General features: G+C 37.4%; 2 protein-coding genes across 2 annotated transcripts in view; one reads left to right on the top strand and one right to left on the bottom strand.

The window, feature by feature from the left end:
• LOC136267483 (uncharacterized) overlaps positions 1 to 12,003 on the bottom strand; it is a 12,896-nt gene extending 893 nt beyond the window's left edge. The window contains exons 1-8 of the mRNA XM_066062648.1: positions 11,614 to 12,003; positions 5,983 to 6,019; positions 5,158 to 5,260; positions 4,736 to 4,820; positions 4,543 to 4,669; positions 1,741 to 1,885; positions 271 to 362; positions 4 to 204 (exon numbers count right to left, since the gene is read on the bottom strand). Coding sequence (XP_065918720.1) covers positions 4 to 204; positions 271 to 362; positions 1,741 to 1,885; positions 4,543 to 4,669; positions 4,736 to 4,820; positions 5,158 to 5,260; positions 5,983 to 6,019; positions 11,614 to 11,641 — 818 coding nt within the window. The 5' untranslated portion in view covers positions 11,642 to 12,003. The remainder of the gene's footprint in view (positions 1 to 3; positions 205 to 270; positions 363 to 1,740; positions 1,886 to 4,542; positions 4,670 to 4,735; positions 4,821 to 5,157; positions 5,261 to 5,982; positions 6,020 to 11,613) is intronic.
• Positions 11,826 to 19,442, top strand: LOC136266350 (allograft inflammatory factor 1-like). The gene is made up of 7 exons (XM_066061372.1): positions 11,826 to 11,998; positions 12,787 to 12,848; positions 13,567 to 13,633; positions 13,688 to 13,729; positions 15,344 to 15,442; positions 18,645 to 18,708; positions 19,234 to 19,442. Exons 1-7 carry the CDS (start codon positions 11,986 to 11,988, stop codon positions 19,316 to 19,318), a joined length of 432 nt encoding a protein of 143 aa, XP_065917444.1. The 5' UTR covers positions 11,826 to 11,985; the 3' UTR covers positions 19,319 to 19,442.
• The last annotated feature ends 72 nt before the right edge of the window (positions 19,443 to 19,514 follow it).

A 19,514-nucleotide genomic window follows, 5' to 3' on the forward strand; every position in this document is an offset into this window, starting at 1 on the left:
CACAAAACCACATTGTGTGATTGGTCGTTGAACATGGAAGGTGGTGAACGTATTGGTGGTGACAATGGTCCTTCTGAAAACCTAGCATTGGGAACACTCTTCTTTCTGCCTTGAGGAAGAGTTATGTTGACATCACTGAAACTAGCCGATGTACGTCCTGTAAGGAATACTGAATCAGTTGGTACCGATGAAGACATCATCATTCTATGGGGAGAATGATACGTAAATCAGTGGAAACCATGCCTACCATGTAAATGGTACGATACTCACCCAGCTGGAAGGGTACTGATACTGATCGGAGATGTATCTCTAGTCATTTGGTCAGCCTGATTCTGAGCATCACCCATTATGTGGACTAGGTCCTAGAACAGAACAAGACAATTTAAAGTAGCAATGATCGGCAAAAGGACTACTCTAATATAACAGTTACCACTACTCTAATACAACAATCATTGTTGAACAATCACTAAAACAACCTTCAACAACAAACTGTGGGCAGGTACCTCATATCACTCGCAACAGTTCCCACTTCTACACACGTTATCAAAATAGGTGTCAGCTGATTACTAACTTAAGATGTTAATCACCACGTGACTATTGGATTGTTTAAAAATGCTTTACAACAATCAGTGCAGTGATTCTTGCCTGTAAATCACTTCATATCACTAGTACAGGTTCATTGGACAATAGAAATGTGTGGCACAGCTACCACAGGCTTTGCTTTGTTTGTGAGAACAAAAGTGTCCATAATCTTTGTGCAGTCTTTACTTTATGCAATGAGACAAATTTATTAGTCAGTACATGGTTATTACAACCAGTTCTAATTGAAGAGCAGCTCATATACATACAGTGTGGGATCACAATTCATATACGCCTTGCACCGTTGTTTATAAAACATGACTGTGTATGTTGCTATGTAAGACTAGAAAGATAATTTACACGTCAATGGGGTATCTGTGCACTACAGTTGCTGCATTCCTTAGACAAGACTAGCAGTGTTAGGAGTAACGCGCTACTTATGTAACGTGTTACGCAATATTATTACTTTTGTGGTAACTAAGTAATATAACGAAATACGCTATAAAAACAGGTAATATAACTCAAGTTACTTTACTAGCAAATGTAACGCGTTACCTAAGTAATATAGTTACTCTAATATTACATAATATTATTACTACAAGTAACGAAGTTACTAATCTCATTAGTTATCCACTGAGTAACACCTAGCCACAACGAAGTAATGAAGCCTACCGAATGAAGCTTATTCACCAGCTTCTTACTTATAACCAAGATTTGCACATTTCCCAACAATGCCATCATGGCACGTGATAAGGTGGTAGTTTCACACGTGACAGCTTAAAGCTGTGGACACAAAGTAATATAATATGTAATATTACTATAGTTACTTATTTTTTTGGGTAATATGTAACTGTACCTAAATAGTTCAGTTGCAAGTAATATGTAACTAGTTACTTTTACAAAGTAACTTGCCCAACACTGAAGACTAGTAACCCACACTACTAAGTGAGATAATGATGCTTGGGCATTTGCTTCTAACAATGTAAGTAAAGTTTCTAAAAGTTTCTTGTTAAAGGAAGCAACAGTAGCAACTGAGCATCACCGAGCAGGGAACTTGAACCTTGTAAGGCCAGTGCTCTAGCCACTTGACTGAGCAGATAAACACATGATGCAAACACACATGTATGCATGCACACACTATACAAAAAAAAGTTCACTAACCTCAAGAGCTTGTTCAAACCCGCTCACATGGAACCTGACATCGCTAGCAGTGGTTTGAAATTTTGGAGGAGTGTCTACCCATCGTACCAACTCTGCTAAATTGGCGAACAAACTTTGTTCCAAGCTCGTAAAAGTATTTTTGATACTGTAAAAAATGTGTACGTAGTTGTCATTTACACAAGCTTGCACACTTTCAATACAAGTTAACAAGTCAACAACATCACCTTCTGCTTAGTTCCCCCTTAGCTTAAAAAGAGCTGCAAAGCAAATTACAGGGAGATTAGTTGAGAGTTCTGTAGCCCTTTTGCTTTAATTCAACATTAAAGTTGTTTTGTTAATTACATACATTCCTTGTGCTGCATCGCTTCATTGCTCTTTAGACAATACCTTGACAGTTTTATACAGTTAGTTATTTTCTCAATCTGATAATATTGTTATGCGGTGCAGTTAACAGCTCTCATCAACACACACACACACACACACACACACACACACACACACACACACACACACACACACACACACACATGGAATGGTCAGTTGACAAATATTGTGATATGCATGCCAGAGCCTGAAATTACGGTCGGACATCAGACAATTTCTGAGCATTATTTGCAAATGTCTGACCAAGTATGACTTTGTGCGGACATAGTGTCCGAGCCATTAAAAATGCTAGTTATCCATTGCCAAAATGATTTCATGCTGTAAGTAGTACTACAAGGAAAGCCTTTCACACGTGGGTATGGAGTGCTGTGGATCACTTGTTGCAAATCAAACTAAGTTGGACCAGGTTCGAGACAATTCTATGAGCACGTGAGCAAGTCCCAAATTTTACATATGAAAAGATTTCCTCTCATGGTGCCAAGAGTTGTTTGTGCATACTCTTCATGTTGCTCTTGCATTATTTCCCTACTTCTTTGTTGAATGAAAGTTGTTTGTGTGCTATTCTTCGTATTTTTCATTGCATTATTTGTTGAAAACTTAAATTAATGTTAATTCTAGCTTTGTACGCTCACAACACAGGTGCATGGCTAAGGCTGGCTTGCTCAGAGAACAAGACTAGCTGGCCCACATCTTGTGTACAACTTTATTGTTAGCTAACTATTATCTCTTTAGGTTAGCAGTCCGCTCTGCAGTGTGTTGGTCGACGGAGCACGCAACATGAATGTCCAATAGAAGTTATAGTTATGTCAGAATGTGATGTGGTAGTGCTTGATGGTGGAGGAATATGATGCTGGTGATGAAGATGTTGATAAGGAGGATGAGGAGCTAGACAAGTTTATACTAGATGATTAGGATTTTGTTTTGCTTTATTATTAGTTTTGTGGTTTATTTAATTTTTTCCACTTGTCTGTCACTTTATAAATATTACTTACTTCAGTACCACATTGAACTTGGCTATGTCAGACCAAAAGTTGAAATGTCTGAACACTTTGGCATATATTCAGACATATTGTCAGAGCAGTTCAAAATTTTAATTTTGGGCTCTGCAAGCATGTACACACGCACGCACGCACGGACGCACACACACACAAACACACATGTACACACAAACACATCACATATTGGGTTTCTTTGAAGCAGTTTAGGAGCACATATACATATGCTTGAATGACCTGTCCACACCCAAGTGAATAGACGGGTTGTATAGTAAAAGTGGAAGCCACTTGTAAACTACACTAAATGTCTCTGCATCACTGGTCACTTAAGCTAAAGGATGGGTGCAGCAAACCACTGAACAGATGGACTCCCTGTATATAGTTCTGTTCACTGTTCAAACCAGTACTACATGTAGAGCTGATAACATATATAATTATGGTGAATAAATTATCGATGAAACAATGCACAATTACTGCATATAGTTAAACTGTACTCCACTTATACAATAGTATCATGTATGTAGCAGACACTTCAGAGAAACAAGCACAATTGGAATGCAGTTATAAAACTAAAGATTCCAAGAAACCATCCGTGCACATATTGTATTTAGTCATGGCACTTATCACTCCTCAAACAAGCAAGTGTACCAGTCTTACATGGTTCATTTCATGCATAACTAACCAGTAAATCAACTGGCCAGTTGATCAAACAATTTAATTACTGTGAATCTAGAAAGGTGTGTAAACTTCCGTACTTAATTGAAGCACTCAACAAATTTAAACTTTCACAAGTGTTTGCTGTCAACCTTAGGAGCACATTAAAGAAGCTTTCAAAGTTTACAAAAACCCAAAAGTAAAAAACACTTTAAGGTTCAGGGAAACTTTAGTTTTGATACACATTTTCACTTAAAAGTGGTTAGCAGAAGTACGTCTAATAATGGTTACATGTGTGGCCTTGCACAGCTAAACTGCAACATAATATACCATAAACATGCAAATAATTTTTTTCAAGGGCAATGTTTTGGATCTGACAATATCCAGCAATATTTCACCTACACACTGGATTGCCATACTTCCGTACAACTCAGGTCCTTTCAACATGTATTGCCAGTACACTTGCTATTTCTGACCAGAAGACCAAAATAAATGTATATTGCATAGACAGATTTAATATACATTTGAATGGGGAAGCCACTGGTAACCCACAAAATATACCCAGTTATGATTCATATACCCACACTGAATAGGAGTAAACACTACACAATTAATACACACAAGCCACTGTGTTATTAGTGGGGAATATAAATTGCAGGACTACAGGATCAAGAACTGCCAACTATACTGGTTACATAATGCAGTAACACTGGACAGCTACAGATTATTTACTTGATTCCAAATAATGCACACCATACAATTTCCATACCCTATATCACTCCTTAGTGGCTCCAAGGTTTTTGCTCGTTGAATGATATTCATTACAAAGTCTAACTCCTTCAAGACTTCAGTCACAATCATCGTAAGGTTCTCTCTCTTAGAATGTCCAAAAGACACTACCAATACAACATGTATGTATAATGCACATATCTATTGGATCATAAATACAAGACTGTCAGTACCTCCAATGGATTCAATCAATTTATTGATCTTTGCTTGTTTCTGAAACACTAGCTGGAGTTGATATGAAGTACCAGTACTCACTCCCTGTAACAAACAAAATATAACTGAATTGAACCAATAATCATTCATAGTTGAATGGCTTTTGAGTCAGATTTCTATAAAAATTGAGATTAGATTATTATACTGATGCAGAAAAATTGATCATGTGTGGACATAAACAGGTGAGTTCATAAACCACACTGTTCATTAGAAACATAAATAAGGATGTATATTCGACTTCACTGTTCCAAAATCCTCTGCCACTTTTACTTTACTACCTTCTAAAATAATTGTTACTGCACACAATATTCCTCTGCTAGTGCAACACCAGAGCACACCATAATATTTCTAGTAAAGGAGTTACATTGACTGGGATACTCACTTCAGCTGATGTTGGTTTGCTAATGGTATGGCTCCTTGTTGTGGGTGAATGGTCTATCAAAGCCTTATTTTTTCCAGGCTTTTCCTTCTTTGATTTCTTTGTGCTGTACAAAATCAAACAATAAAATGCAAACACTATAATTAACACACTAGATGAGAAAACAATGCCAAACACATTGCATGTACACTACTGTTTGAAATATCAAGGAGTATTAATGATAAATCTGTTGAGTCACACTGCACACAATTAAAGTGTCAATGTACACGCTAGGTCACCATGTCACATACCGTATATGACCGTATAGAAGCCCGGGCGTTTATTTCCTATAAATCATTTTTGACCCGGCGTTTAAACGAGACTGGCGTTAATTTGGACCCGGGCATTTATTTCTTACTAGCCACTCGTTGAGAATGACAGGTACCAGTAAAAGTACCTACGAAATACGAAATCCATAGCCCATCACGTACATAAATCCATTCGGACTCCTCTGCTGGGTGAAACATTGGAAGTCGGGCGGAAAGATGACAATGACCATGATAAATACGCTATGGCCATCACCAGAAAAGAAGGCATAGTCGAACAAGACAAGACATCATAAGACTGGTGACGAGACATCACTGTATAGTTAGCAGCTGACACGAGTTTAGAACCCCTTTCAGTGCATATCATTAACACCCCGGCGTTTAAATGAGCCCCGGCGTTTATTATGACAGTCCCCTAGCTGTACCCGGCGTATATTTGAGCCCCTGCGTGTATTTGAGCCCGGCTTTAATACGGTCATATACGGTACATATACACATAACTTTTATAAATAGTTAAACTTACGTTACTCTGTTGTTAACAGGAAGCGTCACAGACTGCCCTAGAAATAAATACTCACAATTCAATGCATATAAATAGTTACAATGATTGTGAAGGTAATATGCAACAGCCAGTATAAAGACCAGAGCCAGAATTCTAATCTCCTTTGAAATATGTACCACTCTGCGTGCGCAGTTCAAAGGGACCGCCAGTGCCATAATTTGTATATTGCACTGCTGCAGACCGCAGCGAGTGCCATATAACTTATAACGCACTGGTTGCGGTTTTGTAGACCACAATGAGTGCATCATAAGTTATAATGCACCGACCGCAGTGCAATATGCAGATATTGCATTGGCTGCGATTTTGTGCAGCATAGCACAAGTGCCGGTGGCGAAGACCACTACGACACCTCACCTAATAGGTGGAAAGACACTTCACAGATCACTCGAATTCTTTTATAGCCTGACATGTAAAGGTCGATTGTGGGCCATAACGTCACCAATACGTATGAATGTTTACAAGCAGCCAATGGCGATTGAAAAGGCCAACGCGGGTGGCCACAACTCTAGTCTACATATATATAAACATACTTATACACCTTACTAGTCTGGTGCCACCTTAGCCCAGATTAAACTGTAGCCCACCTCGACAATGACTCAATAAAACAAATATATTCTAAATAATACTAACCTTTACGTTTGACTGTGGTAACTAGTTTTGTCATGCCACCAGATTCGAGTTTAGCCAGTGTGAATAATAAGAATTAGACTAGTATCATTTAGTAATTAGGTTTTGTTTACTTAAACCGTCTATTTAGCTGCTTTTTTTCGCTAGAGAGAATCATTATGGCGATTAGTCTGGTGCTTAGTCTATATGTCACGCTGGCATGCTGAGCACTACATGATGAGAATCGAACAGCGAATGCAGGTTAGTGATATAACCCATAGCGTACTAGCTTTCAATATCTCAGGTGGCTGCAGTACTGCAGGAGAACGTCATTGCAACGTCTGGCTTGGTTACCCACAATCAATGTTAGAAACCTGGCCTTTATAAGTGTTACAGCTGTCTTGTGAGATTCTCCCCACCTATTAGGTGAGTGGTACATAAAAGTTATACAACGTGCACTCATGCTCTGCCTGTATAAACGCACTTGCCTTCGGGCCTGATGGCCCTCAGGCTCGTGCGTTTATATCAGGCAGAGCACTTGTGGCCGTTGTATAACTATATAATACATAATATTATATGGATGGATATTAATACACATGTGGATTCTAATATTTCAACAACTGTTCATGAAGACAACTACTGTGAAGTGAAAAATTGACAGGAACATTTCAGATCACATGTTTCCCTTACTATCACATGTTGATGAACATGTGACTTGCAAATACATCAATTTCATGAGGAATATGTTGACAATTAACATGCCAACATTATGTCAATTTTTTAACGCTACACAGTGTACACATCTAAAATGGATTCTTAAAGGTATCACGATTCCATATGAAGCACATTAATCACAGATTATATGCTAAAGCCATAGAGTCACTTAAGGTGGCGGTTACCTCACAATTTCCGGTTTGAAGGATATTTTTAAAATTCAGTTGTGAACACATTTGTAGAGCTACGCGAAAGCAAACACCGTTACATCGTAGACCAGCTCTTCCTCTACCTACATGATGATTTGTACGGCCATTAGATGCTGAACTATAACGCTATAGAGCCGATTGTAAGAGCAAGCAAAAATATTTTCGGCGTCAGTTTACGCAAAGCTTGTTGCACATTATGGCGAAGTAAAACGTGTAATCTATTCTTTAGCAGCATAAGCAGGGCGCAATCAACACAACTTCAGCCTATTCCAGGCTGAAACACAGCCATGGGATTTTGAAACGCTTTTGGCCACCGCGAAGGGACCTAAAACTTGCTGTAACATCGACAGGCAGTACAAAAATCTTTTTTTCTCGACATGCGGCCCTGCTACAATAACTAATCGCTTATTTTACGCTAATACAGAGGTCTCCCTCACTAGTATACAAGAAAAAACTGACGCAGAAAGTTGCACTAACACTTTAGCATACCATACAAAACCACAAATGACGTATGCCGCCGAAGTTTCACGCGAACCACCGGCCGAATCCCCGTGAACAAAGCTTCTAAACTAGTCTACTTACTTTAGTGTTTGCCTTCTTTAATAATACTCGCACAATAGTAACAAATTTCTTCTTGTTACAAGGCAATGGGCCTTAGTACACGCAGCTACCATTTTAATTATTACGTAAACACTAATCACATGACGCAATAAATGAATTTTTGTGGCAGGACGTATGGCTTCGTTTGCAATGGCTTCAAAACCACGACTTCCAGGTAACTGTCACCTTAATTTTATGCATTCAAAAGCAAAAGGAATGGCAAATGCACAATTATTTTTATACACTACAGTTTAACTCTTAGAAGTTTTGTTGTGCATGGTTTCATACGTACAAATAATTAATAAGAACGATTTCACAAAACTATAGTATATGTTCCACACAACGCTTTTGTAGTGAATGTACACATGTACCATTCTTCGAAATGAAACAAAACACACATACACATGGACATATCACCTATAGCTGACAAACTATACTAACAAGAGGCAGGGAAGTACTGTATATTGGGGATCATGAAGAACTGGGCTTTTCCAGCCAAAGACATCACCCTAAAACCAGCCTCACTATCGCTCCATAACAGCTTGGTAGCATTCAAGCTCAAAAATGTCTTCAGACCAATCCCAAACCCTTCCAAAAAGTTTCTAAGCATTTTTTAAAATTTTCTATTTCACAGAATTTTATGCTGACTGACTGACTGACTAACGATGCCTCTAGCCATGCAAGCATAACTCAACAATGGATAAGGCTATGGGCTTGATTTCTTCACTGCTCAACATTGCTTCATCCTGAGATGTGCCTTTTCACCAACAGCAGTACGTACAATGCACACATCATGGTCTTGCCTTTGCTCTCCTTTTCTTTTTGCAAGGTGTCGATTCACGATAATGCGATGTGGCTTTCCTGTAGCTATGTCGGCTTATTGCCCGTATTTTCCATGGCAACTGGATTGATTACAGAAATGCTTTTGTACTATTCTTCATTTGTAATGCTGTGCAATGTGTGGGGCATAGCTGAAAGCATAATGGCCACCTCCCTTCTGTCACGTAATTGATAGTTGGGGTACGTGTTCTGACACAAAATTACATTTATGGCATTCTTGGTGCTATTCTTTCTTTTGATGCGGTATGCATTAGGTCAGTAGTCACATTTAATTATGTTAAAAAGCAAACAAACAAGTAGAAGGAAAAATTAGGAATTTCAAATTAGGGATCAAAGACAAAATAAGTAATGAAACAAGGGAACAGCTACAAAGTGGCAAGCAAGGAGGTTGCCTATATTTGCAGAACACTAGTGGACGTTTAATCCAGTCATGGCAATAGACTGAAGTTTGGGGATTTAATGTCCACTAGTATATCTGCAGGTTTGGGAACCTCCTTGTTTCACTACTTTTTAGCTATTCCCTTGTTTCATTACCTTTCTCTGATCTCTAAACCAAATTAAAAATTCTTTCTACAGTAATAGAGATTAGTATATCGGTCTATGTAATATTGCTGAATTTGCAGAATGCGTACCAGCTATATGTAGGTTGAGAAAAAAAGGTTTATTTGTCTGATACCGCCTTAAACTTTGTATGCGAATATTGTCCAACGTGTTTTATAAAAAAACAGCAAGTCACTTTAATTGTTATACTTACAGTTAACAAGGAGTTATTGTGTACCAAGCATAAATGCAAACAAGATGAGGATGACCAAGTCATGTGATAAGTGCAAGACACTACATATACTGTAAATCAGGAAATTATCAACAAATTGTAAATATAACATATTTGTATACCCAGTTATGGTAAACAAAGAAAAATCATTATGGTAAATAAATGGAATGTAAGTTTCATGGTAGCTAGCAGGTACGGATGTAGTGGTCATTCTCTCTTCAAAAGTTATGACCATTGACATCAACTCTACTGGATCAATTGGTCAGTATATAGCGATTAGTTTTATTGTTGAATGAGAAAAGTGAAGCACAAAATAGCCTTACCACGCTAGCAAAATTTCTATATGCCAAGAAAGGTAAAGTTCAATGCTCTGTATGCTTTGACTATAGTTTGTTCAGTTACTTATAGCATCCTGTATAATTCCTTTGTGGATAGCCTAGTTCACATTATGTTTAGGTCACTAAATTACAGAAACCTAGTTTGTTCCCACACTAACATAGTCCGGCACAACTTCATGCAACTTGACAATAAAACAATAATTGTAAGCTTGTGACCAGCATCGTTTGCAAATGCGTGCAAGATTATAAAATACACTTTACAATCTCACATAACAACAAAAGATATGTTATTCAAATACTCAGCGATAAAGTAACTACTCACAAATAACATTTGCCTAATAGCCATGATTCCTGGCAGGGTATATTTCCATGAAACAGCGATGATGTAAGCATGAGATAGCAACCAGTTGATTACTTTATGAAACATTTAAAATGTACAAGATACACAAACAAAAACATTCACAATAGCAACATAACAACTCTGGGGACACACACCACATTGTAAGTCACCCCACAAACCAGTCAGAGCATAACTGAAGTACAGTAAACAAATAAAGCCTAAGAGGGACAACATGCCAAACATTTCTACACTGAGATAGTCACATTGGTAAAACTACCCTGATGTTTGGTATTTTACTATGTGACGCATGTACCAAACATATACGCATGCTCTTCAACACACTACACTAGTACTACACACACACACACACGCACATAACAAGTCACATATACACACCACACACAACAACCATTCATCCAATAAAAACATTACTTTGTTCTGACAATTTGTTTCCTTAAGAAGACTCACAACAAAGCATGTAGTCCTAACCATTAGTAATGTAATCAACACTAACTCTATGCCATACTACAAGAATCCCTACCCAGTAATAAGGCAAGATTTAAAATATCGCAAGTTTATCTTTGCGGTTGGCAGCAACTTAAAATGTACAAGCCATGAGACAGTGAAACAATACACTACAGGTTAAATTTCATACATTACCCCATAACAAAACATTTACTAAATAAGTAAAAGATTTATCAAGTGCCTACAAGCTTGAAACACAATGTACAGGTCTTATATTAGAAGATAGGCGAGGCCTCTTTGATTAAGGTAATACGAGTACCGGAATACAAATGTGACTGGGCCTGCGAAAATAGGGCATGTGGGCACATGATTTTTGCCTACTTTTTCAAACTTTCATCACTCATAATGTTTTGTACCATTATGTTATGGCAATGCAATTTTGAGCATCTAGTAAGAATTTAATTGGCTTTAAGATGCAAGTAACAAAATACAAATATTCTGTTCCAGCACTGAGATATAACCTGTAGAGTGACACGGTGTAGTTTGTGCCCACATGCCCTGTTTTCGCAGGCCTGGTCACAAATATTGAAATTTACCCTTTTTATACTTTACAGTTATGAATACAATAACTATATGTCAGATTAGGTACAAGTGGTGTACAATACAGAAGCACTTCAGGTTTAATTTTTAACCTCGTTTTTAACTTACCTCCCATAGCAGGTTGCGGTTGGGCCATGTTGTATTAAAAAGGGTCACGCTATTGTTCTCCGTACACCGGCGAAATACCCCAAAACGTTGTCTTCTCCAAACTCAACTTGAGCTGAAAGTCGTCTTCGTTATAAACAATGACTCGAAGGGATTAGGTCTGTGGCGGCACATGGGAGCGCCGTGTTCCTACCATCTGTAATAACTCCGAAAATCCGCAACTGTTTTTAATAACCCGAAGGAATCTTTTTTTTACTCTCAGGAGACTCCACAAGTTCGCCACAAATCAATTTGTGCTAACGATTTACCCGCTGTTCACACTTGCTGCGTTGGCACAAAGTGTTTGATCTCGACCAAGCTGTAAAGAGCTCGAAGATGAATTACCAGGGTAAGCTTTTAAATTGTATGTGTCAGTGTGCACCCATTGAATTTTATTGAACAATACAGACACGTGTTGGTTTCGTCACTTGATATATAGTAACAATATATATCAGTGTTGGGTTATGTTGTGTCGAGTTTTAATGTTTGTGCTGCCATAAAAATACAAGTTTTGTTTGGTGTTTCACAAACACATCTTCGAGTGATGTAGGAGTATCCCTCTGTGTGATTTGACACCTGTAATAGTAGCTGTGTTATGTCAGTATTGTGGGCAATCCATTACTGTTGCTTAACATTTGATTTTAAAGTTGGTAGTATGCCAAAAATTGTACATACTGTATGTATGGGTCAGACTTAACGTTGTAACTCCCACATTAAATTAAGACCTGCAAAAGTTATTTTTTTAGAAGGCACAGTATTGGCTTTGTTTTATAATAATTTACAGAGGAAACACTAAATGTACCCCATACAATAGGAACCACTGTACAGCTTTATACAAGACAATAGCGGGTGTAATACATACAATTAATTTATATTGGAGTGAAATACGTTATGCTTCACACTGTTTCCTTATATTCAACACTTGTATGACAGTGTGTCTTAGTCTATATACATTTTGGGTGTAGTATTATCAGTCATTGAGTGTTTAGGTATCATTGTTGCTGTAAGTATTCCTTTTGTTGTTCCAATATAATTAGCTCATATCCATTCATCCTTCCCTTTGGACAGCATGTACTTATATGGGTGAACTTTGTTAATGTAGAAATGTCATATGACCTGTATATACCTTCCTATTAGGTGGAAAGGCTTTTGGAGAGTTGAAAGATTCTCAATTTAAATCACTGGAAGAAATCAATGAGGTATATAGTTGCGTTGTTCTTTTCTGTCGTAATTTATTTTTGTCACATAGCTTCTTTATATAAAAACAACAACAACAGCAATTTAATTGTTCTTTTGAATGTGTATATTTGGTGTCAACAATAGTGGCATGAAATTGAAGGTTATAAAGTTCCATATAGAAACTCTTTAGCATCCTTTCAAGTATGTGTACGTACGTATCCTCATTTAGTAGTTGTTTATGCTTCTTGGATTGTTGTTATGAATCACCTGTACATCATGGTAAACAATGATGGCTTGTTTACACTTTCTATAAATGGCCATTACCTGGGGCTAGAGTGTACAGGGGTGCACTTATCACTCAGCAGTAAAACAGCTTCTGTGTGTGTTATCATAATAACAACGACTATGCTAAGTAAATCAGGTACATGCATAATGTTTCTTAAACATACATGCAGCCATGATGCTGAGTACATGTACAGGAGTGTATGTTGTTTGCACGTATACCGTGTGGAGAAAGCTTTCAGTTATCATGACTAGCCCTATATATATACACATGTGGTGCCTTATATACTTATGAACAACACTGTGTTGTACTCATGTTCTTTCCAACAGTATGTACAACGTACTGTGTGAAAATGTATGTTCTTTGCTTAGAGTCTCATGTTGTGTTCTGTTTGCTGTTTCACCTTATCATGTTTCCTTTCTGTACTTACATTACACATGTTCTCATCGCTATAGCAATTCAGGACAAGTGGCAAGTATGATGATGTAGAGGAGTTGGATGAGAAACTGGCTAAGTACCAACGTGAGTGAAATATCCACTGTATAGCTGTTCGTGTTATAGTCTGGTTATGTGCAGGTCAGTTTATGGAATTTGATGAGAACAATTCTGGAGATATCGGTGAGTCTAACACCCTTGCTATATAGAGTACCACTGGTGACTACTGACTAGGATTTGAACCTGGATGTAATACCATCACCCTATTTTAAAGTAGCTGGGAAATTTGTCATGCTGATTAATTACGTACAGTGGTTGTCTTTCTACCTAGAGCACAAAAAATCTGTGATCCGTATATTCGCTATACCCATCAGCTGCATTGTATTTCTTGCAAATATATCTTTGTACATCATAGAGCTGGTCTACGTATGCATGTATGTGGTATTCTTACTATGAATACAACAAAAGGTGTCTGTTATTAAACTAACACAAGAGTGTGCACATATACTTACTAAACTAAAGTGGCTTTATTGTTGTGTTATTCTCAATCACAATTTACACTACCATAAGTGTATTAAATTTTGTGGGTAAAATTTTCGTGGTCTATGAAAATACAAATTTGCAAATGTATTAAGTTTCATGGGTGAAAATTTTCATGGTCAGTAGAAATTTGTGGATCCATTAAATTTGTGGTGACCACATTAAATTTGTGGTCAGTAGAAAATCATGAGGGCGGGCAATGAACTAATCACTTGAGCAACACATGGTCTCACATGGTCTCATGATGGATCGGAGGAAACGAACACCATAGAGGAATCTTGCATGCTGGGATCAAATCGGTTTCAAATACTTGAAGAAAGTCCATCATGTGGTTTACCAGATCACATCACACATTAATGTGTGTTCTAATAGGATTTTATGAGGAAGGGTTATTGATCAAGAAGTGGGATCAATTTTTGTGGATATGTCATGACAGCCACAAAATTTTATATATAATCAGCTATTTACCTATTGCATCGTTTATTGAAAGCTGCATGAACCACATGTTGACACATAAAACATGCTACACAATACTAGTGAAATTTCTATATCATGCAGTATATGAGACAAGGAAATGTAGCCAGTAAACAAGGCAGCCATATCATGAAGTTATCAGCTACCTACGGGTGAAATTTTGTGATTGACGTTGTGTTATGAATGTCACTTGTGAACTGTTGCTAGTTAGTGGTGGTCCATAGGCTATTGGTTTGTACCCCTCAAATTTTGTACAATCAATCATTCACAAAAATACATATATTTACCTTAGAAAACCTGCAAATGTTCTTGTAATTAGTAATAGATGACTATTTTTATGCTACATACGTTCAGGGATGAAGCTATAACTAGATATAGTACTACTTCTGGTACTGGACTGGTAGGCATTGCAACAACAAAAATTTTGCAGTCCTATATAGAAGGTTGTGGTCTATGCCGTATAGCCAGAGACAAAATTTTCTGAGTTGAGGTCCAGTAAATCTTTTTCTGTATTCGACAGTTTATAATCCGACTTCAGCCATTTCAAGTGGAAGCATTTAAGGGCCGGAGAGGCTGTTCACAAATATAATTCAAGGACATACTAAGGATTTAGTATTCCCAGAGTCATGAAATTTGTTTGCCAGCTATCCACTCATTCTAGTTCTATATTTAACACATGTTGATACAGCCAGCAGCAGTAAACTGTATCAAGCTACAGTAATGTGGTCCTGATTTTGTGAGAATTGTTTGGTAAATATTGATTGACTATCATGCTTGTTTCAGACATGATGGAACTGAAAAGAATGATGGAGAAGCTCGGTCAGGCTAAAACTCATTTAGAATTGAAGAAAATGATTGCCGAGGTGGACACAAATGGATCAGGTAATTAATTATGACATAATGTACATAAGTGGTGTGGTATAAGACCTTGGAATTATGTATAATTCATTTTTATGACAATTTGTCTGAACTGCACAGTCAGCATTTCCCTATTAACAAGTAGTGTGCTAATTGACTTCCTGCTAAGTTGTTGTGTAGGTCACTTAGTAATGTAGTGGTTGCCATAGTAACTAAGTGGTGTGTGTAGGTGATAAGTAGAAACATGAGGTGTTAAACAGTAGCCTTTGTTTAATTGTCAGCTGGGTCTAGAATTTATGACCCGGACCTACATAATTTAATAAAATTATGCACAGTTTTGCCTGAAATATCTCCTGGTTAGGGTTTATAAAGCATGGTAGCACACAACTCAGATAGCTTTCAGATGGAGGTGTCAATACCCTACATACTCACATGCACTAATTATTTACTCTATTTGTAGTGCAATCTATTACAGAGTGTATGCAAACACTTACCACATTGTTCCTCTGATATTTATACACACTGTAGTAATGTCAGATCCATTACTTTTCCTCTAATTCCATGTGCTATTACTAGTTAAAGCACTTGCGTGGACGGAGATCAAAATGAATAAATATTAGTGCTATTATTTTCATATACAGCACTGAAAGGAGAGCATTGTGTACGTATACAGAAAAGACAGTACTGTTTATCATGTGCGTATCATTTTAAATTGCTAAAAGTAGCCAAAATAATGCTATCTGTTTGTATCGTGGCCAAAATAAGACACTTACCGATTGTCTGATGGTTGAAAACCAACGTGGTTCGAATGAATGCTCTGATTAACAAAGACGACCAGAAAGCACTTTAAACCAGTTTAACTAGTATTTGTTGTGGCATTACTTGTATGGGCGTTGCTTGTATTATTATTCTCAACCAAATCTAATAATCATACAGTACGATAGTAACTGTATAGTAGGGACCACAAAGGAGTAGGCATGGCCCACGAAATATTATCACCCAAAAAAAACAGCCTCAATTTCCCTTGACGACAATGAGGCAGTATTGGTTAGGTAAAACTTAGCCCAAACAAGCTTTCAGATCGACCCGAAACGCTTTCAACAAGTTGCTACGGATTTTAAAAATAATTTATTTAACGTAATTTTCTACTGACTGAGTAAGTAAGTAACTGACTGATGCCTTCAGACAAGCGTAACTCGAAACAGCAAAGGCTACGGGCTTGATTTTTGCACTGTTCGACGTTGCTTCGGCCCGACAGGTGCCTTTTGGCATACCGCAGTATGTACAATGCATTCTTCATGGACTTACCAGTGTCCTCCTTTGTGTGCCATTCATCTTTGCTGACAGCGAAAAGTGTCGATTTGGCAATAGCACGTGATGGCTTCCCTTCGTAACCGAAATCGTCTGTATTTTTCATAGTGACTATTTTGATAGCAGAGGTGCTTTTCAAACAGTTCTTGATTCGTATTGCTGTGTAACAGGTTGAACATAGCCAACAACGAAACGTAATGGATACTTCACTTTTCAGACAATAATTGATATAACCGGGGTGCACGGCACCATTTACGTATTTCAGTGTGTGTGGATTGCAGAGGTGCTTTTCGAACAGTTCTTGATTTGAAATGCTGTGTAACGGGTTGAACATAGCTGACAACGAAGCATAATAGATACTTCACTTTTTAGATGGTAATTGGGGTGCATGGCACCATTTCAGATGCGGTATGCATAGGTTCACCAGTCATAATAATTATTTACAAAAAAAAGTTAACTAACAAGTACACAGAAAAATTTGGAATTTTCAACTAGAGTAGGGACCATAACACATCGATAAAAAGTACTGAAACAAGCTGGTTTAGTGCATGATATTAAATCACAGTAAAACAATAGGAAGTGTTATATCCCTACAGTGCATTTCCATTATGGTATCTTGAGCACACAGTAGGGATATAACACTTCTTATTGTTTTACTGTGATTTAATATCATGCACTAAACCAGCTTGTTTCAGTACTTTTATCGATGTGTTATGGTCCCTACTCTAGTAGAAAATTCCAAATTTTTCTGTGTACTTGTGCAGAAACATCTCATCTTCGTTGTGTATTAAACCTATGCTGACTTGACAACAGCTGCCCACAAACATCTGGCTCCCGTATTAAGCAATTATTCCTGAATGTGGCTGCATACAGTGTAGCTATATATAGACACAATAATAGTTATAATTGCTTAGTATACTTTGAAGTGGGACACTTATGAGCTCTTGATGGTATGTCACATTCAGCTAGCTGTTCTTATCAAAAGTTTGCTAGTCTCTACATCAAAATAAGATAACATGTTTGGTTAATGATCTTGTATTCACCTTAACCCTTAAACCCGCATGTAATTTTTAGTAACAATGCACTGAAAACGCATACGACGATAAATTGGCTTTTACGCATCTCCTCAAAGAAAACGCTGTAGCTGTTGAACTAATAACTCTACGGCTATGCAATTTGTGCTGCTATATTTGTGATGTAATAAAGAATAATATGATACCAAGAGATTTACCCTTCAACAAATGTATGGGGCCAAAACTTGCCAAGAAACAACATGTACGCAATTAAAACACGCATGCCAATCCATACCTCCAGAAAATGGGTCATAACTCTGTCCCAGTTCACTGTATCAAGCTGAAATAAATGCTAGTAGATTCACCACGCATTGGAGAATCAAGGCATATAAAGGTCACGTAAGTCAGACATTCATAAAAATGGCTTCCAGACCATGCGTTCACGAGGTAGGGGAAACCAGATGTTTATCTTCAGTAAACCAGCCAATCTATGGGAAATCAGCCAATCTATGGGAAACCAGCCATCACAGATTCATCCATTAGTAATAATAATTGTGCATATTTTGAGCTTTATAAAAAAACACCGATATATCGGCACGTGCAGGTTTAAGAGTTAAGCACACATTCTATGTTCAAAGTTGGTAAATAAATTTTCTGTGTACAGCTGTACTCTGGTTTCCTGAGTGCTGCACTTCAAAATGTCCAAAATTTCTACATGTATGTTCTACTAGAGTAGTACCGCTATTTCAAACTTCTGTTCACAATTGTGAATATGCGCAAGTACAAGCATTAGTAGTCATTGGTGAGTAAATACGTACACTTTACAGTTTAAATTAATCTTGTTCGTGTGGTGTGTAGTTGGATAGTACGTATAACTGTGTTTACTGATGATCTTGTTACAGGAACTATCAACTATGATGAATTTCTTACTATGATGTTAGGAAAGAAGTCAAGTATCTTGAAACTGTAAGTTGATTAAAGCAGGGCATTTTTCAGAAAGGCAAATGGTGCACTGATCTTACCATATTGTGGGAAAGTCTTGGTATTGTGTGTAAGAGTAATGGTGGCTACTTTCCTAAAATTTTCTTGGGGTCCTAGCTGGCAATACATATACTGTACTGTATGACAGAAAATTTTGACAGAAGAAAAATTGGGCAAATCAGATAAATTGGTCAATTGTTAATTTGTCAAATGTCATCGAGTACTCATGTAATTATTGTGTCAACATGTAATTGTCAAAACTAATGAAGTGTGAATTTGTCAATTTTTTCTGTCTAAATTTCCTGTCCTATGGTACAGAATTTTGTTTTCTTGCTCTTGGAAACCCTCTCTGGGTTAGATCCATAATACCACCTTATATCAGTGGTCATCTTTATTAGGTCAGGTCTCTAAGCTGTACTTCAAGACCTCATTATTAAGGCCATATTTTGGTCTCAAGGCAGCCCTACTGACGAGGTTATACTGTAATTGACTGTTGTTTTTTCTCTACAGCATTTTGATGTTTGAAGAGAAGAACAAGGAGAAGGAAATACCAAAAGGTCTCCCTCCCAAAAGAACCCTGGACTCTTTACCCTAAGTGGGTCGGTGCAATCAGAGCATCCTCTATAAGGACTAGTGACGTGTATTGTATAAACACTTCTATGCATGTAGACCTTTGTACATATTTTTACTACTTTATATTGTGTTCACTCTACCTTTGAGATGTGTTATATGGGTGTATGCTACTGTATGTGTGATTTGCGTAGCATACTGGGGGAGGAGTTAAAAACATT

The sequence above is a fragment of the Dysidea avara genome, chromosome 9, assembly GCF_963678975.1.
Source record: "Dysidea avara chromosome 9, odDysAvar1.4, whole genome shotgun sequence".
Taxonomy (NCBI): domain Eukaryota; kingdom Metazoa; phylum Porifera; class Demospongiae; order Dictyoceratida; family Dysideidae; genus Dysidea; species Dysidea avara.